This window comes from Myotis yumanensis, unplaced genomic scaffold, assembly GCF_028538775.1.
Source record: "Myotis yumanensis isolate MYYU_CA2020_CCGP unplaced genomic scaffold, mMyoYum1.0.hap1 SCAF_7, whole genome shotgun sequence".
In the NCBI taxonomy this organism is placed as follows: domain Eukaryota; kingdom Metazoa; phylum Chordata; class Mammalia; order Chiroptera; family Vespertilionidae; genus Myotis; species Myotis yumanensis.
This window is the reverse complement of record NW_027223758.1, coordinates 79,762,033-79,789,798: the sequence shown is the minus strand read 5'-3', so window position 1 is coordinate 79,789,798 and position 27,766 is coordinate 79,762,033. Positions and strand designations below refer to the sequence as shown.

General features: G+C 39.3%; 1 protein-coding gene across 2 annotated transcripts in view; it reads left to right on the top strand.

Moving 5' to 3' along the window:
* Positions 1–13,382: 13,382 nt before the first annotated feature.
* RIT2 (Ras like without CAAX 2) overlaps positions 13,383–27,766 on the top strand; it is a 247,229-nt gene continuing 232,845 nt past the window's right edge. For both annotated transcript variants that reach the window (XM_070421620.1, XM_070421619.1), the window contains exon 1: positions 13,383–13,652. In XM_070421620.1, the coding sequence (XP_070277721.1) occupies positions 13,544–13,652 (109 nt within the window). In that variant the 5' untranslated portion in view covers positions 13,383–13,543. The remainder of the gene's footprint in view (positions 13,653–27,766) is intronic.

Below are 27,766 nucleotides of genomic sequence, written 5' to 3'. Positions count from 1 at the left end.
TGTGTATGTTAAACATTTAACAGAAAACTAATGTTATTTCTATCTCTGTCCTTAGCCAACTTGATTCTGTTCAGAGTCTGTAGAGCACTGAAGGCTGTAATTCTTGGGGGAATAGTAATTCTTTCCCTCATATATCCTGATCTTCTGCAAAACCAAAAATAGCTCAGCAGCATTTATGATGCTTTAAGAGGCTTAATGTGTGTATTTAGACTCACGATGAATCGATGCCTACCAATGTCAATAAGTACTTTGTCTTACTTTTTTTATTTGTGTAACATTTAGTCCACATTATTTCCTTAGATTTGCCCATGTCTTCTCCCATGGAGATTATCTACCAAAATCCACTATACTTCACATTCATGGTCTATTTTGGGGTGTTTATTAGGTGCATGAAGTATACCAGCAAGCAAGAAGAAATGCATAGCTAGTGAATATTTCATGGCTTCTGCTGGCCAGGAATTTGGCCAAGGCATTTCTGCATCCAAGCACAAACCCACTTTTGATAAAAAAACAAATGGAGGGTGTGTCCATACATATATAAAATAGCAATTAAGCCCCGAAATTACTTCAGTTGAGATTTGGGGGGGGGGGGCCTTAGAACAGTGTGAGGTTTTGTTGGATACTAGGATTGAAGGTGACTTTAACCAGTCCATTCCTACAGTCTTCCTCTAAGGAGGATAATGTTTACATTAGTTTTCTGGGTAGACATTCATATAGATACTATGAATTTTCTAAGCTATAGCAACTGGAAGAATTTAGAACAGAATTATTATATGGAGGTAACTAGGATACTGAAAAGTCTTAAAACTGTCACAAACCGTTTTGGAAACCAGTGGTGTTGTGCCTCAAATGAAGGATAAAAGACAAAGTAATTGTGCTGAAGGTTGCAAAGGGCTTTCTCATCAAAGTGGGACTAGACTGTTTCCGTCTCACTTCTGAAGGCAGAACTAAGTAGAAGATAGTAAGAGAAAGACTTCATCTCCAAAAAAGGAAACTCTTTGCATTAACAGTGGTCAACCACTGAATTCCTTCACCCTGAGCTCCCCAGTCTCTGAAGTAGGAAGCTGAAGTTGAATGAGTTCAAACCTGGGATGTGAGGGAGGATGTGCCAAGATGGGGACAGAGGTCTAGGTGATGGACAAAGTCTTTCTGTCCAAATTCAGGATTCGGATTATCTTCCCGAAAGGGCAAATTTAAATCTAGAATTCTGCTCAGTGGGCACAGAATTAACATGATCCAAGTGGTTACGGCAGTAGTGGGCTCCTATGGCTCCTAGAGCTCTGCCCGTCACAGAGGGACTCCCGATCTGACACATTTGGTGCAAGGGCTGAGGGCCTGGGCAACTTTCTTGGCTAACTTCCATTTCATGTTTTAGCTTTCTTTTGGCCATCCATCTTTATTTATATCAACAGACCCTTTCATGGGCATCTTAATGAACTATGCTCAGTAAAAAAGTAAGACCTCTCATGTGAGCTCAAAACCTACTGACACATGAATTAATTATTTGGCTTTATATAAATAACTTATATATTCCAGAAATCAGATCCCCCCCCAGGCAAGGTTGGCCCTGCCAGGGAAGAGCTGTTTCCCATGTAACACTTGAAGGCATCTAATGAGACATGGATTCATCAACTTAAGAAATTTATCCTGGTGGTCGTTTCAGCCAATTTTAATGCCCCATGGGAGCTCACTTGATCCCACTCTTCTGTTCTGTCTTCCAATTCTGGGCTTCCTGACTGGACTCCTGTCCCCTCCCCCAATGTCTGGTTTGGGTTCTTTTGTTTTCACTGCTATGCCTTTGTTTTCATATTATTGGTTAGTCACTAGACTCCTTCCTAAAATTAGCCTTTTTTGGCTTTGATTTTGTTTCCAAGATATATATATATATATATATATATATATATATATATATATATATTTCTCCCCCGTAAGGAAATACATAGTAGTTAAGTGAAGAAAAAAGGTTATTTCCTGCTCGTGTCATACCTGCTCCTGAAGCAACTGGCTTCTGACCTGGTGGTTTTTGCTGGTGCTTTGCAGCAAATCCAGCACTATGCCTAGCATACTTGTCCCCCACCTCTCTAAGAGGAATAGGGAGAAGAAAAGTGAGTTGGGTGAAAGTCCAATGTTCTCTAGCTCTATCATTGCTCTCATCATTGTCATCAACTTTCTTTTTCTCTGCATCCTGGGAAAAGATCTTAAGTTTTGCCCCCACTGATTTATGATTTAAGGACATCAAATCTGACTTTAGCATCTTGAGTTTGGGTGTAAACTTCATTATTGAAACAGAAGGGGGTTTTTTTGCACTTTTCAATAGTACTTATTATTTATTTATTTATTATTATTATTATTATTATTATTATTACTAGAGGCCTGATGCACGAATTCATTCATGCACCAGTGGTGTCCCTAGGCCTGGCCTGTGGGTTTGGGCCAAAACCAGCTCTCTGATATCCCCTGGATTGCAAGAGGGTGCAGGCCAGGCCAAGGGACACCACCAGTGCACAATAGGGGCTAGGGAGGGATGCGGGAGGTTGGCCAGCTTGGGAGGGACTGCAGGAGGGCTCCAGGGCATGTCCAGCCCATCTCGCTCAGTCCTGATCGGTGGGACCCCAGCAGCAAGCTAACCTACTGGTCGAAGTGTCTGCCCTATGCCCCTGGTGGTCAGTGCACATCATAGTGACTGGTTGACTATCTGACCCCTGGTGGTCAGTGCATGTCATAGCTAATGGTTGAGCAGCCTTAGCATATCATTAGCATATTATGCTTTGATTGGTTGAACAGATGACGGACAACCAGACACTTAGCATATTGGGCTTTTATTATAAAGGATTATTCAATCTGTTGTGATTGCATATAGGAGCTAACATTTAATGAGGACCCACTATGAGCCAGTTCTTGTACCTGGTACTAAAGCACCATGCATTACTTTATGATTATTACATTGTACCTCCCACTACTGTACTTTAATCTGAGAACCTTCTCTTTACATAGCTTTATACTTTTCCAATAAAGAACATATTCTGGCATGTTCTTAAAGAATATGTACCTATTCTTTTGGATCAAACTATATAAAATTTTAAGATTTTCAGAGTTTGATTTTTTTCTCTGTCATCATGAAAACATTTATTATCCTGTGCCACAGTATTTTTCAGAAACTCCCTTTCTGGTTACTCATCTTCTGATCTTGTTTGACCAGACTGCTTGGTCCTCACTCTTAGTTTTGAAAGGGTGAGGGCTACACCCTCCATCTTGCCCTGGATCCTCCATTTTTGGGCAGTAGCCATTAGCCATGTGCTCAGCAAGGAGCTTCTTCCCGGAAGCCCAAGCCTCTGCTAGCCACACCTAGGATTTCTTTAAACTAACCAATGATAATCAAGGGAAGTGCGCGCCATAGACACAACCACATCCTGTGTAACAAGACACCGACTTGTGCCTGGCCAATCGGCAGGGCCCACAGTCCTCTCTCCTCCCCTTACTCCAACCCCCCTATAAAACCCCTCTCCCCACAGAGCTCGCTCTCTCTCTGCCTCCTGCCACTGCGTCAGTGAGTGTGGTGGACGAGGAGCTTGAGCTAGCTCGAATAAAGACTCTTTTGCTTTTGCATTAGACTCGGCTGGCTCCCTGGTGGTCCTTTGGGGATCCTGAAATCTGGGCATAACAAGTTTTCTAAACAGAAGTACTTAAATAATTCATAACATCTAACACATACCTCTCCTAGGTGTTGTTTAGATTACCCATCTAATTTGGAATACTTAACTATCCACGCACCTCTCGTGCGCCTGGCATATTGCTATTTTGTATGAGCTGCTGTGTTGTGTGTTTTTCCCCCACGTCCCACATGGTTCAGGGTTCAGGATCTGGAAGAGGGGCCGCACACAAATGAAAGAGATAAGACAAGAAATAATAATTTGGAAATTGGGGGTCCAGGAGAGAGCCCATCCCAAGAGGATGGATTCCACTTGTGCTCAGGCCTTGCCATATTTTTATTCAGTTTGGGATCCACCCATAGCCCTTAGGCAGGCAAGTTCCAGTAACAGGCAGACTATCTTATTAGTAAGGATTTACATGACTATCTGGTGGGGAAGTTGCTTCAGCTACCATTGTCTGGATTAAAGTGGGTGAATAGCTCTGACCTTTGCCATGGCTTCAAGGGTCACCAGCCTTCTGGGCTCCTTGTCCACACCTCTCTGCTAGTGAAGACAAAAGGTGGCTTCCCACAAGCTGAAATTATGAATAGATGATTTTTTAAAGTAATATGAAAGCAGGCTTCTGACCATCTCAAATATCAACATTTGCAAAGTGGAATAATGATGTCTGATTTAATGTTTGGTATAGGCTCTCATCTCTAAGCCAGAGGGAGGGTGTAGATAGTGTCTGTTTCACAATTCGCCATGTTAATTTTGGGGACAGCGGATTGGTTGATTTCATCAAGCCAAGTCCAGAAGTAATCAGTAATACCTTTCCCTCCTCCCTCAAGTTAGCCTTATTGTTCCTAGGCTTTGTCTGCAGTGTACTTGCTTCTCTATTTTCTACAGCTATGTAAGTAGTTTAGTTAGAATGTTGGGGAAGCTATGTTTTAGCTCTTTGCTAGCTATCACTTCAAACTATTAATTTTCCAGCATAAATTTTCTTTGTAATACTGACAAGCTATAGAGGTAAATTGAGACAAAAAATTCAAAAGGTCAACAAAATATATCCCGGATTAAAGGGCAAGACAGAAGAGTTTAGACATAAGGAACTAAATTTATATAGTCTACAAAAGAGAGGTCTCTAAGGGAGGCTTTCTATGACATGATCTATAAATATTGTCAAGGTAACAAAATAAACAAAGCAAATTATTTACAGTCGCAAAAGATAATAGGATAAGAAAGATGGTTTGGAGCTAAGTGAGGGAAAGTTTACAATATAAAAAAGAGAAAGTTTTTAGCTGAAAGGCATACCAAGCAATATAACTAACACACAAAATTCAAGATCTGTCACAGACCTGTGATAAAATATACCTACAAAAATTTACAAAAATAGGAAAGAATTAAATGCACTTTCATGTTTTCGTACAAACTGTGCACCTTTCCCACTGGCCTGTCCCTGCATCAACTCAGGGTTGACCTTGCATGGTACCGATATAACCAAGACCCTCAGATGATTTCTCTCTTACTTGGAATACATTGGTAAAGGAGTGACTTTTCTAATATTTAATTTTATGCCATTAATGAGAGTTTCCAGACACTGAATTTATATCATCTCATTTGAACCTTACAAAACCCAAGTATATTAGATTTTGCAGATAAGAAACTAAAGCTCTGAGAAGCAAAGATTTGTTCATTTCACACAGTTAACAAGTTGGCAAAAAAGATCAAATTCATAATGAGACTTCTCTTACTCCAAAATTTGAGTGTTTTCCCACTATCCTAGCTGGTCACAGTACCCCATTTTGTAAAATAATAAACTCTCTGATACTCAGTGTTCAAAGAATCTATACTAATAAAAGGGTAACATGCGCCACAACCGGTTTGGCTCAGTGGATAGAGCATCGGCCTGCGGGCTCAAGGGTCCCGGGTTTGATTCCGGTCAAGGGCATGTACCTTGGTTGCAGGCACATCCCTAATGGGGGGCGTGCAGGAGGCAGCTGATCGATGTTTCTCTCTCATCGATGTTTCTGGCTCTCTATCCCTCTCCCTTCCTCTCTGTAAAAAATCAATAAAATATATTTTTTTAAAAAAAGGGTAACATGCTAATTAGACCAGACTTCATTCTGAATGTCCTTCCTGATGACGCCAGGGCCTGAGGGAAGTGAGCCCGGGTCCTGGGTGCCTGCTGGCAGCTGGAGGAGGGAAGCCTGGGTCCCGGATGCCAGAGGGAAGCTGGTGCTGGCAATTGGGGGAAGGAAGGCCTACTCTTTCATGAATTTCGTGCATCGGGCCTCTAGTAGATCAAAAATCAGTGATTATGAGATCTCTTCCCCAGATGGAAGGTTATACTAAGTGAGTTCAAGGCACCTCTCCAATCCTAATTTCATATCTCTCAGGGGAAATTGGGGCAGTCTCACAACTAACTCTTTTTTTTATGGTAATGTTATGGCAACAGAGTGGCACTTTTATTTTGAACTTTCAATCCATTATTCAAAGCTATAATAGAAACCAGTTAAAATGTATACCTAAATTTTACAAAACTGAAAGATGCCATATATATTGTATATATAGACATATATGTAATATACAGGGTGGGGCAAAAGTAGGTTTACAATTGTTCATAAGGGAAATCTACACCAATAAAAGACAAAGATGCTAATTGACCGTACCTTCACTACACCCACCAGCCAATCAGAAGAGTATGTAAATTAACCCAACAAAGATGGCAGTTAATTTGCATACACAGGCACCCAGTGGACTGAAGACAGTGTAGAAGGAAGCCAAGCACTGCAGAAGGGAGCCAAGCAAGAGAAGGGAACGGATCGGAGGTATCAGAGACGGGAGCGGAGCTGAGGCAGCGGACACGGGAGGGAGTGAAGTGGCGGAGAAGGGAGGGAGTGAGGCGGTGGACATGGGAGGGAGGCAAAGCAGAGGACATGGGAAGGAGCCGAGGTGGCAGAGACGGGAGGGAGCTAAGCAGTGGGGAAGGGAGGGAGCGAAGCCTTGTCTGCTTCGCTCTGGCCTCAGGAAGCCCTGTTCTTGCAGGAATAGGCCTGAGGAAGCCCTATTCTTGCAGGAATCTTCCTGCAACTGGCCTCTAGTGATATAATAATTAATAGATAATAAGCATAAATGATTTTCCACATACTTTTCTTAAAATTATAATTCTCATGATGCTGGACCCATGTGCTCCTTCTTCAAGTAGATTACAATTTAGTAAATTGTGGAATACTATGGGTCAAATTAGTGATTACAGCAATAATAAACATATACAATTTTAGCTTAGTCTCAAATCACTTGAATATGGAAAAATCACAAAGACTTAATGGAAGAATAACTTGAGCCAGACCTTAATTTTCCTCTAATCCAAAGCTTGTATTTATTATACCCTGTTCTACTTTAAACTGGGCATCATGCTTTGCTTAAAGATAAAGGTAAAAAAAAAAAACAACCCAAAGAAATCCAAACTTTGTGTGCTGCAATTTAAAGTTCCCCATGATTTATTTATAATCCAACTTTTGGACTATGTTCCTATGCATCACCAAAATAATATTAACTTGCAATTTGCCGAACAACCTAATATCTAAACTTTGAATACCCTTGTTTCTTGTAATTTCTTCAATGTCAAGTCCTACTTTAAATCTAGTGCCAGGTACTCCCCATTCCCTCATCTCATCGTGTCTTCTTATTTGAAGTCAGTCTCTCCTTCCCCCGTGTTTCTATCAGGCTCTGCTCATTCATCTATCCAACTGCCTGCCACATCCCAGCTTTTTTCAGAGTCTGATATGCAGTTGTCTTTCTTGCACACATTGGTATAACCACTTTGAACTCATTGACTATATTGTGTTTTTCTTCATTTAAAAAAACACATAACCTTACCACAGTTGAATTAATGAATCTGAGAATGAGCAAATCAATCCATATTTACTGAATGAATACATGTTGAAAGAATAAATGAATGGATGCCAGTTATTTATTTGGATCACATATAAGATCTCTCCTTCCAACTATTTCAGTCTTAATGAGCCTTTAGGAAAAAAGTTGAATCCTCCCACAACCAGAAGTATTGCCACCTATTGTGAGTTTTACTGTACATGTTTGTTAGGAATCGGTGTGATAGAGAGGCCTATGCTCTGCAGAGAGAACTCTGCCTCTCACTTGCAAAGTTAGCTCTTTTCTATTTATCCCTTGACATTTCCAGTTTGCTTTTTGACCTGAGCAGTGGTGTTATCTCCTGGTTTATAATGCTCTTCCATCCCATGGTGAGAACATACATTCCCAACCTTAATCTACCCTGAGGTTATCAACTACGTTGCTATCTCTTCCCTCCATGATTTATCTTTTAATTAGAGTGTACTAGTAAATAGTAAATAATAAACTTTGCAAGGTTAATTTCATTAATAGTGGTAATAGACAGTTACCGACTTGGTGTAATTAATTCCCTCATTTAGGCACCTAGCACATGCCAGGCACTGTGCTCAACTCTGGAGAGATGAAGATGAATATGGCAGGGTCACCATTGTGTAGGAAGGTGAACTGGAATGTAAATAAATCATTTTAATGAATGTATAAATCTTCAAATGAAAAGAAGAGTGACTTTGTGAACAAGGTTGTCAGGAGCTCTGCCTGTCAGTGACTGGCTGAGTCCAACTTCTCCCTCACAGACCTCTTACAATGACTGGATAGCTTAGTATTTTAGTTACATATCCATACTTAATAGAATTAATGCATTTATTTGAAGGAATTACTTGTTAAGTTAGTTTCCCCTTCTGTACTCTAAGAAGGACTTGGATCCTGCTCAGGGGAGTGGAATGGTTGTGAATGAGCATCTGGTTCTTCGCTGGATGGAGATGAGCACTTAATGGGAATCACGTGACATTCAAAAAGGATAGCAAGTGTCAGGGTCGGTTAGAGGAAGCAAAGGCATACTTCATCTTGTTTGACTCTCTATGTTTACAAGAATTAGACAAGGCAGCTCTGTCTCCCACTCTTCGGAAAGTGGCCTTATGTAGAAGCAGTTTCTGTGTAATCTGTGTGTACCATGTGTCTTGGAACCTGTGGCAGGTGGGCCAGAGCACCTGGATGGAGCCCCTCCTTCCCTATGGAATTCCCACTGTCTCCAGAGTGCTCCATTGGCTCCCCAGTACACTGTCTTCCTCTGTTTGTTGTGGTCCTGGATAGAACAGACCTCTGTGTACCTCTGTGCTGTGTAGTTTGGGGAAGCCTTTTGGTGCTGAGCATGGGCTCAAGGGGCTTGAGACACTGGCCTTATGGCTGGAGTGTTTTCCCCTGAAGACCAGGTGCATGTGGTGACACCCTATTGTTTGTGCTTGCTCCCTCTTGCTCAAAGGCAAAAGACAACAGGTACTGTAGTTTAGAAAGTGCCACGGTGGTCTGGCAGGTAGGCGGAGGCCCAGGATAGAGCTCCCATTTGCCTTAAAGAAGCAGAGGGGAACATAAATAATGGAGCTCACTGGCTTCTCCCAGGGAGAGTTCCCACAGGTCCTGGGGTTCCTCAGTTTCCCAGCCCTCTCCATTCGGTCTCTTCTCTTATTTGATCTTCAGACGCTATTCATTCAACCCTCAGTGGTCTCTAAGGAGGAATTGACCTCCATATGTGTACATTTGAGCATGCTCATGGGAGGGGTAGAGTTCAGCATGCTGCTGTGCTACTGCCATCTTGGACCTCCCAAATGCCAATCATTTGATCATTTTCCAGAGAGCAAATCAATCTGCTATGTAATGATCTTGGTTACTTAAAGATTCCACTTCAATAAACATTTATACACCTGGAAGATCTCTCTCTCTCTCTCTCTCTCTCACACACACACACACACACACACACACACACACACACACACACACTCAGACTATTGGGTGCATTGCTCAAGGCACAAAGCATGCAAATTTTCAAAGTTCACTAAGTAAAACTGAAAATCAGAAGCATTAGAATCCTCCAAAGTTCAACATTATCAATCAGACCCTTATTAAGTTAGGAGAAGAGATGAGAGTGGAATTCATTAGAATATCAAAGAAGATGTAAATAAAGAGGGTTTTATAGTATGGAATGCCTCCCTACAGGTCATGTTTTTCATGTCAATAGGAAAAAATCTCACTGATTACCATTGGAGGAATATGGACAGATACATTAGCTATTGAAAAGAAAGCTAATTCACTGGTTAAATTTTCCTCTTGCAGCAAACATATTTGGCAGGTCATTCATATACTTGCCATTAAAGGACATTTCATATACTCCTCACTCTTAATATTAAAATATGTGTATCAGAAAATATAGTGCAAAGGACCCAGCTGGCAGGGCAATCCCTGTGCTTTATCACCAAATCAGGATGGCTGACATGGAAACAGAGTCACAGATGGTGGGATGGATAGCTCAGAGGGGTAAGTGATTTGCTCAGTGTCATAAGAATGTCTGCACCAGACCTAGAAACCAAAACCAGAAAGACCTTGAAGCTACATTCTATTTTTTACATATTTATTTTCATTGAGGAATAAAGTTTCCATGTGTCAATTACAAGGTAATCATAACATAGCTACAGCTAATTATGGAAATGACACTTTTGTTGGAAGAGAGGCAAGCCATCCACTCTGCCTGACTCTATTCTATTGAGTGAAGGGATGAGTCTGGAATAAATACGTTGTGTCCCCGTGTCCCATTTAAGCTATTAGACTGCATTATTTAGGCGTGCGATTTATGAACATGTGTACTATAGGGTCAGTCAGGTTGACATTTTAGGTGGATTTTCCTGACATCAATGTGCAGGATGAACTGAGTGGTGGAAGGAAGAAAAGGCAGTGGGATTGTACTCGGGAAGGATAAGTTATGGAGTTATTTCAGTCATGGAAGTCCAATAGCAGAGGAGGCTGAACTGAAGCTAGGACTTGGAGAAGGTGATAGAGTGTGGTTATTGAGAATCAGAGTGATGTATTTTTGCACATACTGAGGCTGAGATACAAACAGGTTTCTGATAGAAGCATTCAGGAGATAGATTCAGTTTTGAAGTTCAAGGTGAAAATTGGGTCTAACAGTTACAAACGTGGCAGTTACTCACAGGAAGGTGATAAATAGGGCCCTAACAATAAGCAAAACTGCGATGAAGAAGTGAAAGAGATGAAAAGAGAATTGGGAGTAAAATCATTGAACAAGGTGTCATTTAAAAGAAAAGAATTACAAATTGGACTCAATCAAAATTTAAAACCCCTACTCTTTTGAAAAATATTGATAGAAAAGCCACAGACTGGGGGGAGATATTTTCATAACATATATCTGATAAAAAGCTTACATCTAGAATATATAAAGTACTCTCAAAACTCAATACAAACACAAATATATATATATATATATATATATATATATATATATATATATGCAAATAGACCGAACTGGGGAACAACCAAACAACCTAACAACTGGTCGCTATGATGTGTGCTAACCACCAGGGGGCACATGCAGTACATGGAGGGTGTTGGCAGCAGGCAGCAGAGTGTGGAACATGGTGGGCATAGGCTGCGGTGGGATTGTGGAGCAGGTGAGCAAGGGCAACAGACCAAGGTGGGGCACCAGTCATTGTCATCAGGGCGAGCCTTTGGTAGTCCCTGAAAATTCTTTGCTCCCGTGTGCCGTGGTCCCACCCAGCACTCACACCTGGTGCCAGTGCTGGCCCCACTCACACCTGCTGCCATGCTGGAGCCACCACTTACACCCACTGCCAGCACCTGGTGCAAGCTCCAATTGCTTGGCATTATCAGTGGGTGTTAGTGGTGGTTGCTGGTCCCAATTACCCCTCAGGGTTTCTCCACCTCACCCTGCTCCTGAGGGGTGATCAGGGTTGGCAGCCACCTCTGGCACCCACTGTTAGCACCCATCCTGCTCATATCCACTGCTGGCTCTGGCCCCAATCTCTCTGCGTCATCAGTGGGTGCGAGCAGAGCCGGCACCATCTGCACATGGGGGTCGCGGCGGTGGGAACAGGGCTTCCATCAGAGAGAGGACTGGTGGCCGTGGCAGGAGGGGCTGGGCAGGGGCAGCACGGAGGATGGGTCAAGACCCGCCCCTGTGCCCACTGCAGCCTCGCTGCCCACAGTTCCTTTCAAGGTGCATGAATTTGTGCACTGGGCCCCTAGTCTTGATTTAAAATAGACAAAAGGTTTGAACAGATACTTTAGCAAAGAAGACAGGGATGCCAATAAACACAGGAAGAGATGTTCTTCTCTTTCGGTGAGTGCTTATATACAGTAGACTGGGAGCACTAGTAACTAAAAAGTAATGATAAAATAATCATACACTTACATGCTGCTTACAATTTTCCAAAATACTTTTAAGTACTGTGTATGCATTAAACTTTCTGAGTTAATAAAGTAGGTCTTTAATAAACCATTTTAATTAAACTTTATGAATTAATAAAGTAGGTCTTTAAAAACCGTAGATGAAGAAACTGAGATACAGAGAGGTGAAGTAATTTACCCAAGGTCACACAGCCAGTAAATGGTTGAGACAGATTTGAAAGCAAGCAATCAGGCTCCAGAGCCTGGGCTGTTGGCTATGACAGACTATATGACACCTCTCCAACTACCAGCAATATAGTGAGCACCTTCTCTGTGTAAAACATTTGGTCATACACTGTAGTTATAAAGGAACTGATTAAATATAGTTTCTTTTTTAGAGGATCTTAAAATATAGATAAAAATAAAAGCCTTTGTACAGCAAACAATGAACTGCATCTAATCATGATCCAATTTCACAACAGAAAAAAAATAGACGGTAAATATACAGAACATTATCACCATCTTGTTTGAAAGACCGGGTCTGACTATAACAAGTAGGGATTATTGAAAGCATTCTAAGACGTTTATAGCTTAGAAGCTTTCCCCAGAAAAGCAAATACCATAAGGCTTTAATGAATTCAAATAAGGGGTAAGAGTTTAGACATTTGAAAAATTATTATATATGATCTTTAATGCTACCATAATTTTCAGCAAAAAAAAAAAAGAAAATTAAGTATCTCTTTCATGCTTGACAGGATCCTTGTGTTTTAGGTCGGTCCTAATAACTGAGTGTAAACAAGGATGACCGTGTCCACACAGGACAATGACCTAATTTCAAATATCTCCGTATGTTAGAACTGCAGCTCGCATGTGAGCTGACACTATTCCTGTGAGCCAGCTATTTTTCAACAACACCAAAGACCAGTCCTGAAAAGCCCTGAGTTACTGTTTGTTTGTTTTTCCCCTAAATTGGTAGCAACTCTCTTCCCAAAAGAAGAACTGTGGAAGAAGATGTTGATGAAAAGCAAGAAGATAAGCAACAGCCATCTTTCTTAATTAACTGACTGATCAGAAGCAAACAGTGTCTCTGAAGCTGTAGCTACAGAAATCATCAGCCTGTGAGACAGAATCTTTCTACTACGTCTCCGATTCACTCCATTCTAGCCGCCCAGCCTGGATGGGAGCCAAGCATGTGTGCCTCTAACAGCTGGGACCGCACAGGGGGCAGGAAGGAGAAAGGACAGAAACAAAGAGTGAGGATGGGAAACGGAGAAACGGGGGAGGGAAGGGGAAAAACAAACAGGGAAACAGACAGAGGGAGCCACACAGAGAGACAGACAGACAGACAGAAAGATACACAGAGAACAGGAGCACTAGCGGGAGAGTGAAAGAGTGAAGGACCGGGAAGGAGGGGGGGTAGGTAAAAGCCAGATTTTTATTGGAAGCAATTGAGTGGTTGCTATGAGACCCGCTCAGAGCACAGGACCAACAGCCAGCCCCGCGCTGATGGTTCTTACCTCGTCCTAAACCTCTCTTTTGACACAGTTTTAGAGTTGCTTAATCTCTGAGGAAGCACCTGACACGGGCGACTTTTTCCTTCTTTATTCTCCTCCAGTCCCTCCGGTAAGATGGAGGTAGAAAACGAAGCCAGCTGCTCCCCCAGCAGCGCGACAGCCTCAGGCGGGTCCAGAGAGTACAAGGTGGTAATGCTGGGAGCAGGGGGAGTTGGTAAAAGCGGTAAGTTTTAACACCAAAATGCTGGGGAAGGAGGAACCTCTGTAGAGGCAACTCTGCAGAGTGAAAAAATAATAATAATAACAGTAATAATGCTGATGCTGTCGGGGCTAGTGCGCTGCAGCAGTGAGCCTCCAAGTATCTGGCAGGATGTTTAACAGTGTGAGGACTGTTCAGAGATGCTGATGAGTCAGGAGAATTGGGAGGCAGCCACTGATGATATATAGAACTTTAAGAGGATTATTTTGTCCTTTGGTTTCCTGCTGGGTAATTATTTTTCTTAATATATATATGTCTTTAAAAAATATATATGTATATGTATATATGTGTATATATATATATATATATATATATACATACATATATATATGATATTTCTGAAATAATCATGGTATAAGAAAATTTGCTCCTGTTTTCAAAAAGATTCATAGAAAGTACTATGACTATTCAATGACACACACATATACAAACAGAGACACACATGCAAGATTATCAATGCTGGTGATTGTGTTTGTTTCTTTGATTAGGGGCTTCCTGTCCCCCTTACCTTGTCTCTGACCTGACGTAGCATGTGTGAGATTTCAATGGCAAGGGGAAAGGTGGTTTTTGAAGTGACAGCTGTTTAAGGAATGGGACCCAGGCAGGGTGATCAACACAGATGTTGTGATGAACTAAATTAAAAGAGACAATTGCAAGGATAAAGAATATAAGTAGCCATGGAGGTAGAGTGGTAAATTGTTTATGATGCAAAAAAAAACAACACATGTTGTCAGTGGTTGGGTTTCTTCAGGGGTTAAAAAGGCCAAATATAACAAATTGAAGAAATATGTATGTAGTAGTGTTTGTAGTAATGATGCTAATCTTGGGCTATGGATATCAATAAAACATAAATAGATAAACAAACTTTTATGTAAATATAAAATTTCACGGGGGATACCTTCTTTGGGGATGCCAAAAAGCAAAAGAAATGTGAGAGTTAGCATGGGCAAAACATTTTTTTTTTTTTTAAATCAATAGTTTTAAGGCTTGGCAAAAAGATTCAAAGTCGAGGCCAGCATTATTGGTATAGACACCCACACCCAAAAATGTTGATAAGTAATGGGTCCATTGTGATAAGAAAGTTGATCAGTAAAGGAGGGAAAAAGAGAGTATGACTTTAGAGGACAGCAAGTGAAGAGGCTAGAAAAATAGCAAGAGACATAAAGTTGAAACCCCTCCCCCAAAGGAATAACTATAAGAAGAAAAGAAAAAGGTAAACCTGGGTATGCCCAATTGCTGCATGCATGTCAAAGTGAGAAAAGTTAGTCATCTGTCCTAGAAAGAAAAGGTAACGTGAAAAGCTTCACAAATATGTATGAATGAGGAATTTTTTAAAAATTTCCTTTTTAAAAGAATGTAATGGGGAAAGAATTTAAGTAGGTAATGATTAGGGCGGGAGGGACAGAGGAAAGATAAAGAGAAAACAATTTATATAAATAAAACTATGCTTTGAAAAAACCTAGTCAGTCAGACACAATGAGGAAAAAAGAAACAACATGAAAAGAAAATATCAAAAAGAGAGAGAAACACATCTAAGGAAAAGGGAGAAGATTGATCAACAGAAATGCCACCAGCTCCTTGCGAGGTCAGAGAGATGCTATAAGGGTCCCAGAATGTGCCCATGTATTATCTTTGTTAGCTGGCTTGGTATTTTCTTGTTTCATTAGGAGGTTGGAGGATGTGGGAATAGAGTAACTAGGTTTGAGTCATTTACTCCATAAAAATGAAATGTGGAGAGAAGAGATGGTGGATAGAAGCATCCTTCAGCAATGTACTTATCCCGGAGATGATATGCATTCTCCTATTTTGACTTCCTCCATGTATTATTTGACCTGACTGGCCATTGTCACCTCTCCAATAACTAGAAATTTTTGACATACCAAAATGGTTAACAGAGTGACCTGGTTTGCTCTCACTTCCATTTTGTACAAAAGAAGCCAGGTTTTAAATACGTTAGCAAGACTTTTCCAGTGTGATGGGAGTAGCCAGCTCACTTCAGAGATGGTCAAGTGTAAAAGAGGGTGAATAAGTCCAGTCGTACTAACTTTATACATAGCCCATTGGCTGAGACTTTCAGGCAGTGTATAACTCATACTACAATTCCAGGCTTAGGAAATGCTATCCTTAGACTCAGTGTTTGGAATCAGAGAGATGGAATCATGTCTGACCCTTGGGCTCTGTCCCTGTGATTCAGCCCATGTTTCCAGTATATAAATGTTCAAGCCCTGATTCTCTGAATTAACCTTCTCTTGAAGGTTAAAATGTTTGCTTTCAAATGAACTACAATATTTTTGAATTAAAAAGCCACTTTTTGAGTTGATGAAGATCTGGATCAATAGTAAGAAGTAGAATTTACTTACCTTCCCACAGTTTTAGTAGCTTACATGAAAGGATCTTGCAAGTCGGTTACAGTGGTTTGTATGAAGGGATTTCAAGGGGAAATCTGCTGTTCTGTAGAAACTAAAGAAGATATATCAAGCTATCAACTGTTTGTAATTCTGAGTCTGTTCTGAGTTAGCCTAGAACATAAATGAGAAACTCAATTTGCTGGGACCTTAACTTTTAAATGAACACAATCTTGAAAATTTCCTATGCTTACTGAGGTATAAATTAAGGTATATTTTCTTTTCTATCCATATTTTACTGAGACATACTTTGGTGAGTAGGAAATTTTGAAAGGATTTGCAACTTTGGAGCAGAAATCCCCCCCCGCCCCCGCAAGATTTAAAATGTATTTACTATATGTGAGAAATTTCAAACCACAAGTAATCAATAAACAAGTTATTTAGTATGTACTATGCAAGGAGCCTGTACTAGTTACTATAGAAAGGAAACAAGAATGATGTGAACATCTATAAAACATCCCCTATGGGCTGCCTGGTTTTCTTGCTTATATTCATTCCTCTCCACAATGTGATTAGGTGTCACCATTTTACAGGTAGAAAAACGAAGGCCCAAGAAAACAACTTGTGTCTAGTCATGGAGGTAATAATTTTCTAGATTTCGGTGAAGTTTGATCTAACTCATTTACATTGTGTTTAACACCACGGGCAGACAGCAAAGAGTTCCACCACTCACCATTGAGAAGACAGGGCTGTTGGGATTATGTTCTTTACTTCCTGAACATGAAGGAGAAACTCAATTTTATATTTAGAAGAGAGCTAAACCATCTAGACTAACACTCTCAACTTATAAATATATACCTTTTTAATATTTAAATTAATATAATTAAACATTATACCTAGTGCTTATATTCTATATAAAAACATATGTATGTTGTATTTATATCGTATACATAGTGCTTATATTCTATATAAATAAAAACATATGTATGTTGTATTTATATCTGTATAATGGAACATTACACCCAATATTATCCAAGAATGCTGTAAGTGCTGAGAAAACAGCATAAACAAGAAATAGCCTTGACCCTATTTGAAGATGGAGAAACTCAGGTCATGAGAGTTGAAGGTCTTGCCAGAGTCACATCTAGAACTCAACCCTCATGACCCCCTTGAAGCTTTGTTCCACCACACACCAATTTTTACACAGGATAAGTACTAATTATCCACTGAATTTCATGTAACTTGGGCATATTCTTAGCCTCCTATCACTTTTTATTCCACTGCCTACCATCACTTTCTTCCCTCAAAAAAAAAAAAAAAAAAAAAAAAGAGAGAAAAAAATTAAAACCTCACAGCTGTAGTTTAAGAGTTTACTGGAATCTAAACAATCCTTAGAGCTGTTTTCTGTCTTTGTGGTTTAATTATAATGGTTGTTCCTCAATAATAGAGCACAATTAGTGTCTGTTTGCTTCCTCTGTATTCACATCTGGTTCTCCCAGTGCAGAGTCAAATTACACAGGATATCTAATTCAGTAAATGCTACTAAGATTTTATTTTCTAAAATATACTTCACCTATTCTGTTTTATGATTATGTTTGAGGGTAAAATATTTTAAGGAGGCAAGTAGGTTATCTATTCTCTATGTTCAGATGGAGGTAACTGAGGCACAGAACTGTTAAGAGATTTGTCCAAGAGTACACAGAAATAAAAAACTAGGAAAATAACTCGTTTTCTAATTCTAAATTATTTTTTCAACAAATTTCATGAGAAGTGTATCCAAACATCCAATGAGATCTATATTTTCTATACCAGTCCTTAGGATACATCTTAGAAATACCTTGGTGAAATTTTGTGTAAAATTTTGTCAAGTGTTAAATTGGTATGAAATATGCAAGTCATTGGGAAGGGAGAGGGTGTTATTCCCAACTATGATTCCAGACATGGCCCCTGCCCTCTAGGAGGGCACTACCTCAAGAGGAAAAATATAATGTCCACTATAAGATGATAAGCTTATGTCAGGCCTTTGGCATACAAGCTGTGAAAACTCAGTGTAAAGGGTGGCTAAATCAGCATGGGGGAGTTACGAAGGAATCCTAGAAGAGATAATATTTAAATTGTATATTAAAGGATGAGTAGGATTTCTTGAGATTGAGAAGGGAATGTATAGGGAGAGCTGGGGTTGGAGAGGAAGAGAATTTATTGGGAACAGAGCATGCAAAGGCAAAAGGGGATGTGGGGGCTATAATTTTTATACCGCCACACTTGATAACTTAGTGTCTTTAGGGATAATTGGAAAAATATCTCTTCCAACTTAAAAATCTTAGAAATTTCTTTAAGATTTGCTTAAAACCTATATTTGGAAACCGTGAAAAGTAAAACAAAATAAATAAGCCAAAAACATAAAAAGTATTAGGGAACTCAGAATTGATTATAATGCAACCATTGTAAATTTTTGGTAAAGGGAAACTCACTTGTAAAATAAGTAATTATACTCTGCCCCACATCCTTCTGCAGTTTGTCTCTTTTACGCACTTGGAGTTTGATGTAGCAGGAATTTATAAAATGAAAGCAATAACAATATTTTCTGAGGTAAACAGAAAGCAGTGCAAACCAATTCCTTCAACTGCAGTGAACTGATATAAAAAGGTAGAAAATCGAAACTTTATGTGATGAATTAAATCAAGGCAAACAACCAAGTGCATCACCCAGGTCCCTGAGGCTCAGTGTTTTACCATATTAGCAGAACTCTGGATCAGACAATGCGGAACAATTTTCACATCATGACGGTGTGTTATTTGAACCCTCTGAATTGCAAAAGCAAAATAAAAATAAACAAGGGGAAAAGAAATGATTTTAAGACTTGGGGGCGGGGGGGCTTCCGCTCTCACTCTTAATCATCACCACCCTAATTGCACTGAAGATCGTCACTCATTGCAATGCGGTCAGCAGGAATTAGCCAAGGAGTTCCCATAAGGCTCAGTAGCAAAGTCAATTGATATCTACTTACTCAAGTAATGACTGAAAGTGGTATTCCAGTACAAGGTATTGACTGACAATGTTTCCAAGATCATATGTACTTTATATATTTTACAGTGACAAAAAGGAGTTAGTATAGCTCTATGGTTTTAGCAGAGAAAGAGCATAGAAATGAATACATTTGTATTGGTCCCTTACTACCCACAGGCTGGTGGGCTCCTGACATTCACTAGTATACACTCACTCTGGTGTCCCACTGGCTAATGGTTTGTCACATTCACCTGGTCCCCATTACTATTCCCCTTGTCCTGTGAGGTAGAACTAATGTCTGCATTTTATAGATAAGAAAACTAAGGCCCATGGGGAAAAAAAGAGAAACAGAGATATTCAGTGATGACCCTGAGGTGTCTACACATATATGTTCAATGTTTATACTATTTTCATTTTCCCACACTGAGGGTTTTTATATTATTTCTTGAGAGCTAATAGAAGGAACCTGAGTTGTAACTGTGGCTAAACCTTCATTGGTATATTTCAGACATCAGGTAAAAATCATGTACACCAAAATATGTGACAAATTTTTATTTTCTACAAAAGCAACCCTTATTAGGTGGGGAGGGGAAGTATGGAAGTTCCTACCAAACATTTCAACATATAGGTACCACAGGTATGTTACATTCTGGTCCATTCAAGAATCCCTGAGAGTTTCAACCACATAGAAATGAAATGACAATCCTTTCAACTGGAGAGAGGGATCAAATAACCCAGTAATGATAAGAAAATATTAAAACTGGGATCATGCCAATGAGTAAAGTAAACAGGTGCTGAATATATCAGTTGGGTTTTTGAAATCTATTAGGTTTTTATCTATTTCAGGGATAATATTTTCTATCTATCTATCTATCTATCTATCTATCTATCTATCTATCATCTGTCTGTCTGTCTGTCTATCTATCTACACACATACATACACACAGGCACACACCCACACACAGGCACACACACAATTGACCCCTGAATAGCACAGGTTTGGACCACACAGATTCACTTATATGTGGATTTTTTTTTTCAATAAGTATTGTAAGTATAGTTTATCTTCCTTATTATTTTCTTGGTAACATTTTTTTAAATTTTTAAATTAGAATTGGCATTCAATATTTTAATAGATTCAGCTGTAGAACATAGTGGTTAGACATTTATATAACTTACAAAGTGATCCCCGGATGAGTCTCATACCCCCTTGACCTTAATAACATTTCCTTTTCTGTAGCTTACTTTATTGTAAGAACACAGTATATAATACATATAACATAAAATATGTGCTAATCAACTGTTTATGTTATCAGTAAGTTTGCTGGTCAACAATAGGCTGTTAGTTCTTAAGTTTTGGGGGAGTCAAAAGTTATATGCAGATTTTCAACTGAGTGGGGGAACACTGCCCTGACCCTTGTGTTGTTCAAGGGTCAACTGTGTGTGTGTGTGTGTGTGTGTGTGTGTGTGTGTAGGAAAATACCTTCCCTGTCCTTTCATTTAGTAAGAATAGAGGATATGTGTGTGAGTATGTGTGCCAAGACCCATGAAAGACCCTAAACTATTACCAAGATTTATACATAACCCCCACTCTGACCATTGGAGTAAAAAGGATACGTAACCAGAGAATCATAATGCAATGGATTAGGTACAAAGACAGAGATTTACACATGCTATTTTTTGAAAGCAATGCAAACTGAGGTCAGGAAGTTTGAGTGACCTAACACCAGTTGCTCATCTGCTCAGCTATAGCCTGGGAACCAGAAGCCTCCTGACTTACTTGCTCATGGTTCCAAAATACCACGTGCAGGCGGGCACGTACAGTGCAATTGAAACTTCATGGCCCATGCGCAGAAGCCAGTATTTTGTGGAAGAGCCACACTCAAGAGGCCAAAGAGCCGCATGTGGCTCACAAGCCACGGTTTGCCGAGCCGCAGTTTGCCGACCAATGCATTAGACTATGCTGCCTCCCATAAATCAGCATGCAATCTGCTTCTTCCACCTGGAGTTTAGGTTGCTGGTAGTGACTGCTTTTGAGCGTATGTGTTTATGCAGCGTGGTAGAGTTGTGATGGACGGCAGACCGCTGCATTGCTTACAAGCATGCAGGAAACTCTTATTCCTGAATGTGGCTATTTTTTTGTTTTGTTTTGTTTTGTATTGTTTTGCAAAGCCCATAAATTATCTCAACTCAGTCACTCAGGCTTTGCTCATAAATGTCAGCTCTCTGATGACCATCACGAACTGGTGCCATCTGCTCTTCTGGTTCATCAGCAGGCACCAGCTAAGTATCATTACTGGAAATTGTGCCAGCTCATCCCTTCTGCCCTTTCTGCCTGCCACAACCCTGCCCAGCTAACAACATAGCATCGGGGTTGGAATATGACCTGTTCTAGTCTCCACACTCATGGGTATCAGCATCCTGCCATTGCCAAGTATATGGGAGGGGTAGTAGTGTGTTCCAGGTTCTCCCTGAAGTATGTGGGAGGCAGGAGCTATGTTGGAGGACGCTGGAGGATGCTGAGGAGGGTGGCCTCTGCCTCTCCGGAGATGCTGTTTTGAGAGGGGAATCGGAGTCCACATAAGGTTTGGAATCCCAGGAAACAAAACCTTTAATTGAACTGGCATGAGATTGTATAGAAAATGTGTGGCTTCACAATGGAATACAGACAAGGACTTTTACCTAGTTTGATATGTCGTGGTGAGTGGGGATGGCCTTCATGAGTAACCTGCTGGTGCAGGGAAGGCATTGCTTGGGTAGTTACTTTATTGAATGGATGAGAAAACCGTGGTTTCTCACTCATCTAAATAGTTCCTCTAAATATGCTTTAAAATGAGAAGAAAATATGCCAGTGTATGATTTTGCTCAGGTCTGTGTACACTCATAAGGAGGAATGATTCTTATTTTGTCTAAACTATAACTTTCAATTTCTTCTCCCAATGAAGAGCAAATAAGAGCTCACCTTTCTGAGTCTTACATATGCCTAACCCTGTTCTAAGTGCTTTATGTACATTATTTTATTGAATCCTCCCAAATGCTGCGGTGTAGGCATGGCAATTACCCCAATTTACAGATGAGAAAAGTGAGGCTTGAAGAGGGTAGAGTAATTTGCTTAGGAACCCAGAACTTGTCATGTCTGTGAAGGTCTTAGCAAACACCAGGTCCCAGGCTCTTAACCACTGTCCACTATGCCAATCACCATCCATGTTCTTGATCTATCCTTGATTTGCAGGATGTGGGCTCAGCATACAAATTATGACAAAACAATGCAAACTGGAAGTTTGAGCATCATAGGCAATCCAGATTGGTGCTTTTTCATCTATGAAATAGGGATAACAACAATAACTACAGCAATGATGAATACTCATAGACTATTTATAACAAAACCTTGCACATGGTGAATGCTGAATAATGTTTGTCCCATGACTGGATAACTTTGTTTTTGATTATTCTCTTTAATAGCATGTCACCTTAAGCACTTGGATTTCCATATTCCTTATCCTAAAAATGATATGAATTAAAATGACTTTAGAGAGTTGCTGTGTAATATTAGAAAATATTATATAAAAATGTAAATTATAGTGCTCAAAATATTACATCTCCATTAGTCCTATTGCCTTCCTGCTGCCTGCCTCCCTCCTCCCCTCCTTTTCTTTCTCCTTCCTTCCCTCTTTTCTTCCCTTCATCCCTTCCTCCACACCACCAACTAAGGTAGTTTACCTCTAGGGTTGGGGGGAGGGTGTTAGCAGAAGATCTTTCAGATTTGTTCAAGGAAAATGTTATTTGGATTAAGTATTATCAGTGTGTCATTATCTATCCACCTGCTCTATGCCCACTCTTGCTCTGTATAGCTTTATATTGATTAGTTTCAGTTTTAGGCTCTTGAGTGATAATTTCAATGACAATAATAATGGTGACTTGCTTGTTACCCTAGTAAACAAGTCTTTTATTCATGCTAATAGACCCATCACACACACACCACTGTCTGCTAGAGAAAGGATTTGGGGACAATTGCTTAGCCTTGTAACAGAAGCTACAAAGGGTCTTAGAGGAACTACATTGTTTAACAAGCATGCCTGTCCTTGAATCTGGACTGAAATAAATTTCTCTAATACATATGTTGTTGTAATAAATTTTGAATAATTAGATATTTCCTTTGTTCTCCACCATAGCAATGCTACTACATTTAAATGGAAAGAGTCATATTAGTTGCAACAAAAGCTAATAAAAAGGTACACACATACAGTTTGTTAAAATTAAAAAAAATCAGCCGAAACCGGTTTGGCTCAGTGGATAGAGCGTCGGCCTGCGGACTGAAGGGTCCCAGGTTCGATTCCGGTCAAGGGCATGTACCTGGGTTGCGGGCACATCCCCAGTAGGAGATGTGCAGGAGGCAGCTGATCGATGTTTCTCTCTCATCGATGTTTCTAACTCTCTATCTCTCTCCCTTCCTCTCTGTAAAAAATCAATAAAATACATTTTTAAAAAAAATTAAAAAAATCAGACAATTTTTTAAAACAACAAATACATATTTATTACTTGAAATTGTAAAGACTAATTGGTCCCCTCTTATCTTTTAAACCCCAACATCCCATTGTTTTCTGGTCTCCACACCACCACCATCAGAACAATTATCTCGAGGTTCCATTTTGCTCTTTCATGACAATGAATTTGAAGATGAATAAGCCCACCCTACGTTTAGGATGCTCATTAACACAAAGAAGCCAAAGTAAGATTGTGGATCAAAACGTGTCAGATAGGCAAGAGCAAGGAAGATGCAAATGCCTCATTAAAAGAAGTGATCATGTGCCCCGTAGATACTGTAGAATCAGAAGTAATGCAAATTCCTTGAAAGCCAAAGGGCTGGCAGCGAAATACATATGAGATACTGAGAATAACTCTTGTTTTATTTTTCAAATCATTTTCTATTGTACACCCGGGTGGGGTGAAGAGAAATAGTTTATGAAATGTTGTGGGGAAACCCTAGTGAATAAACAAGCCCTTAAAACTGTTTTCTCTTGTGTTTATAACTTAAAAATGATTATTAATATCTAAAAGAAAAATTATTTCCTGGTTACCACAGAGCAAACCTGAGTTAGGTTGTGAGTGTACCTCTGAATTTTGAAGCAACCACAAATTTATATATATATTTTTCATGGGAGGGTGAAAACCATGCTGGGTCATGATTTTATTATGACAACCTCTGTTCTAAAATGAAGGGATGGACCTGGAGATTACAGTGCTAAGTGAAATAAGCCAGTCAGAGAAAAACAAATACCATATAATCTAACTCATATGTAGAATCTAATGAACAAAATAAACTGATGAACAAAATGGAAACAGAGGCATGGATACACGGAACAGACTGGCAGCTGCCAGAGGGGAGAGAGGTTGGGGGTATGGATAGAAGAAGATGAAGGGATTAAGCAATACACACAGAGAGAGAGAGAGAGAGAGAGAGAGATAGAATAGTGTGGTGATAGCCACAGGGAAGTGGAGGTGGGCAAATGGAAATAAATTGGGATGGAGTGAGATTTTGGTTGATGAGTGAGTGATGATGTTTTGTTGACTTGAAACCTCTATGATTTTGTGAACCAATGTCACCCCAATAGATTCAATAAAAAAATAAATAAGATAAAATGAAAGGAAAAATGAAACCCAGAGAATAGCAGACAATCCCAGAACCAGATTATAATCAAAGCATCACACCTTCTTCCTGACTTCAGGAAACTCCAAAATCAAGAAGGCAAGATCCATAGCAGTAAATTATTGCTGCTATGAAAAAAAAAATTCTTTGCTAGTGTTAAGAACTTTTTTCTTTCTAGGTTTTCCTCTTTTGCTTAACTACTCATTCCTTTCGTTTCTTGGTTATAATGAAAGAACTTCAGCAATCTAACATCAGCTTCCACCATTTCTTTAGACCTGCTCCACAAGAGCCTTTAATATATTTTGCCCTTTAAAATGTATCTCTCAACTACTTTATTACAGAGAAGCAAACAGAAAACATTTTCGCTTAGAATACTCTGCTGTGACAAACTCACAAGTTACCTGCCTCTCTGAATTTATTTGCCTTTTCCTGTAATTCTGAGACGGCCGAGCATGTCTGAAGATGGATAGACATGCAATGAAATTTAATTCTGCCACTTGGAAGGCAAGTAATTGACTTTGCTGGCCCGTCCTCTTCTTTTAGATCTCTTGATATTGGAGGACCTAGGGCTCATTTCTTTGATCTCAACTAATCTTTAATTTCCTAGGTTATTTCATCAAGCACCATGGCTGGATTTATATATCTTTAGATTAAATTAAATTAATACCTTTAGATTAAATTAATATCCATATTGAAAATTTAAGAAGACATCACGAAAATGGCCAAAATTAAAGAGACTAATAATGCCAGATGTGGAGTAGGATGTGATGGGAGTATAAATTCGCACAAACACCAATTTATATGGACAATGATTTGGCACTATGTACTAAACTAAAGAAATGCATCAGTTAACCATATAATCCAATAATTCTACCACTATCTACACATTCCAAACAAAATTCACATATGTGTGGAACAAGTGGCATGGCCAGAATATGCACAACAGCGTTATTCTTAATGTCTTCAAATTAAAAGTTAAATACTCATCAGTATAAGATTGAATGAATCAAGTGTGTTAGAATATTAAATATCATATATTTATATAAATATATATATAAATATTTTATATAAATGGTAGAAATAACCTTAAAATATGGGATATTAGTTGCCTGTTGAGGGAGGTAGGAGGCAGTGATTGGGAGGGCATGGAGATCCTGCAGTTAAGGACATTTTCTTGTTTCAGTATGGGTGCTGGTAGCATGAGTCATTACTTTGTGATAAACTACAGAATTATGAACTTTCCTGCTGTGCATCTTCTTAAAGTATAATAAGTTTCACAAAAGAAAAGATTTATGGAATTTTAAAACATTATATCTTCTGTCCAGACTTATTTCTTAACCTCTAGTCATACATTCAACTCTACTTGACATCTTCACTTATATAACTAATAGCAGGAACTAAAAATATTTAAAACTAAACTACTGATCTTCTTCCCAAATTTGTTTCTCCTCTTATCAGTTGATGGCAACTCTGTCCTTCTAGTTGCTCAGTTCCAAAACCTTGGCCTGATCAATTTCTCCACTCCTTCTCTCATATTTCTACATTCAATTCTTAAGTCAATCCTTTGGTTTTATCTTTTATGCATACCCAGAGGTCCCTTTCATCAAATTTTGACTATTACCACTCTGGTTCAAGTTACTATTCTCTTTTGCTTATTTCTGCTGTATTACCCTAACTGTTCACCTTGCTTCTACCACATTCTCTACAATTTATTCTCAACACATCAGCCAGAGTGGTCCTTTTAAACTAAAATTCAGATATTATCATTCCTGTGCTTAAAGACCCTACCTACCACAGGCCCTGTTTCACTCATAGTATTCCTAATGGCCTCACTTCATGTATCCTATTATAATTTCTCTTGCTCTCTCTGCTACAGCAATACCAGCTTCCTTGTTATTCTTCAAATATGCCACACAGACACACTCTCCTTATAGAGCAGTGGTTCTCAACCTTCCTAATGCCACGACCCTTTAATACATTTCCTCATGTTGTGGTGACCCCAATTTCATTGTTACAAATTGAACATAATTAAAGCATAGTGATTAATCACAAAAACAATATGTAATTATATATGTGTTTTCCAATGGTCTTAGGTGACCCCTGTGAAAGGGCCATTCAACCCCCATAGGGCTCGCGACCCACAGGTTGAGAACCGCTGTTTAGAGACTTTGTTCTAGCTTTTCCCTCTTCCTGGAATACTTTTCTCCAGGTATGTGCTTGGCTTATTCTATATCTTCCAAGCATTGTAGTATTATTATCTCAATGGATCTATCCTAACCAGTCTATTTTATTGAAACCTTAGCCTTCTTATGATACCCCATGCCCTTTTCTCTCTTCTTCATTTCTTCTTCATATAGCACTTATTATCTTCTCATTTAATAATGTATGATGTTATTGGTTACTGTTGGCTTTCCAGAAATAAAATGTCTGCTTTGTACTTTCAAGTTTCTAGTGCCTACATGACATAAATAGTTACCTGATCTTATGACATTCAATTTCTTCATCTCTAAGGTATGGATAATAATGCCATCTATGCGGGGGTGGGGGGGTAGGGGGAGGAGCAGGGAGGGTTAAAATTAAGAGTGGTAGCAATGGAGATTAGCAGTGATTAGGTTTTTCCATCAATTGAATTGTGGTTATTATATGTAAAGTTTTTGGCACTAAAAAACCCACAAGTTTATTCCTTTAATCTTACGTAGCAAAGGAGTGTGTACACAACTCTTCATGTTATAGAGAGATAAAACATAGACACAGTTTATGATCTCTCTAGATATTTATACTCCAGTTGCATTCAAAGGCTTTCAAAGATAACTGTTCAAGTGGAATTGTAGCTCTGATATGAAGATTACATGTAACAATCCAAATAAATCAGTATCATGCTTACAGTAGGTGTTTGATGTTTGAAATTCTTCTTCTTATATCTATTAATAAAAAGGCTGATACTTGAGATGAATAAGAAAGGGAAACATTAATAGGTCTAAGATAAATATTCAACCTTACATTCACACATTCTAATGGAAAGAGAGTAGATGAAAGCTTATTTATAGATCACAGTAATCTTAGAAATCTCTACCTTGCAT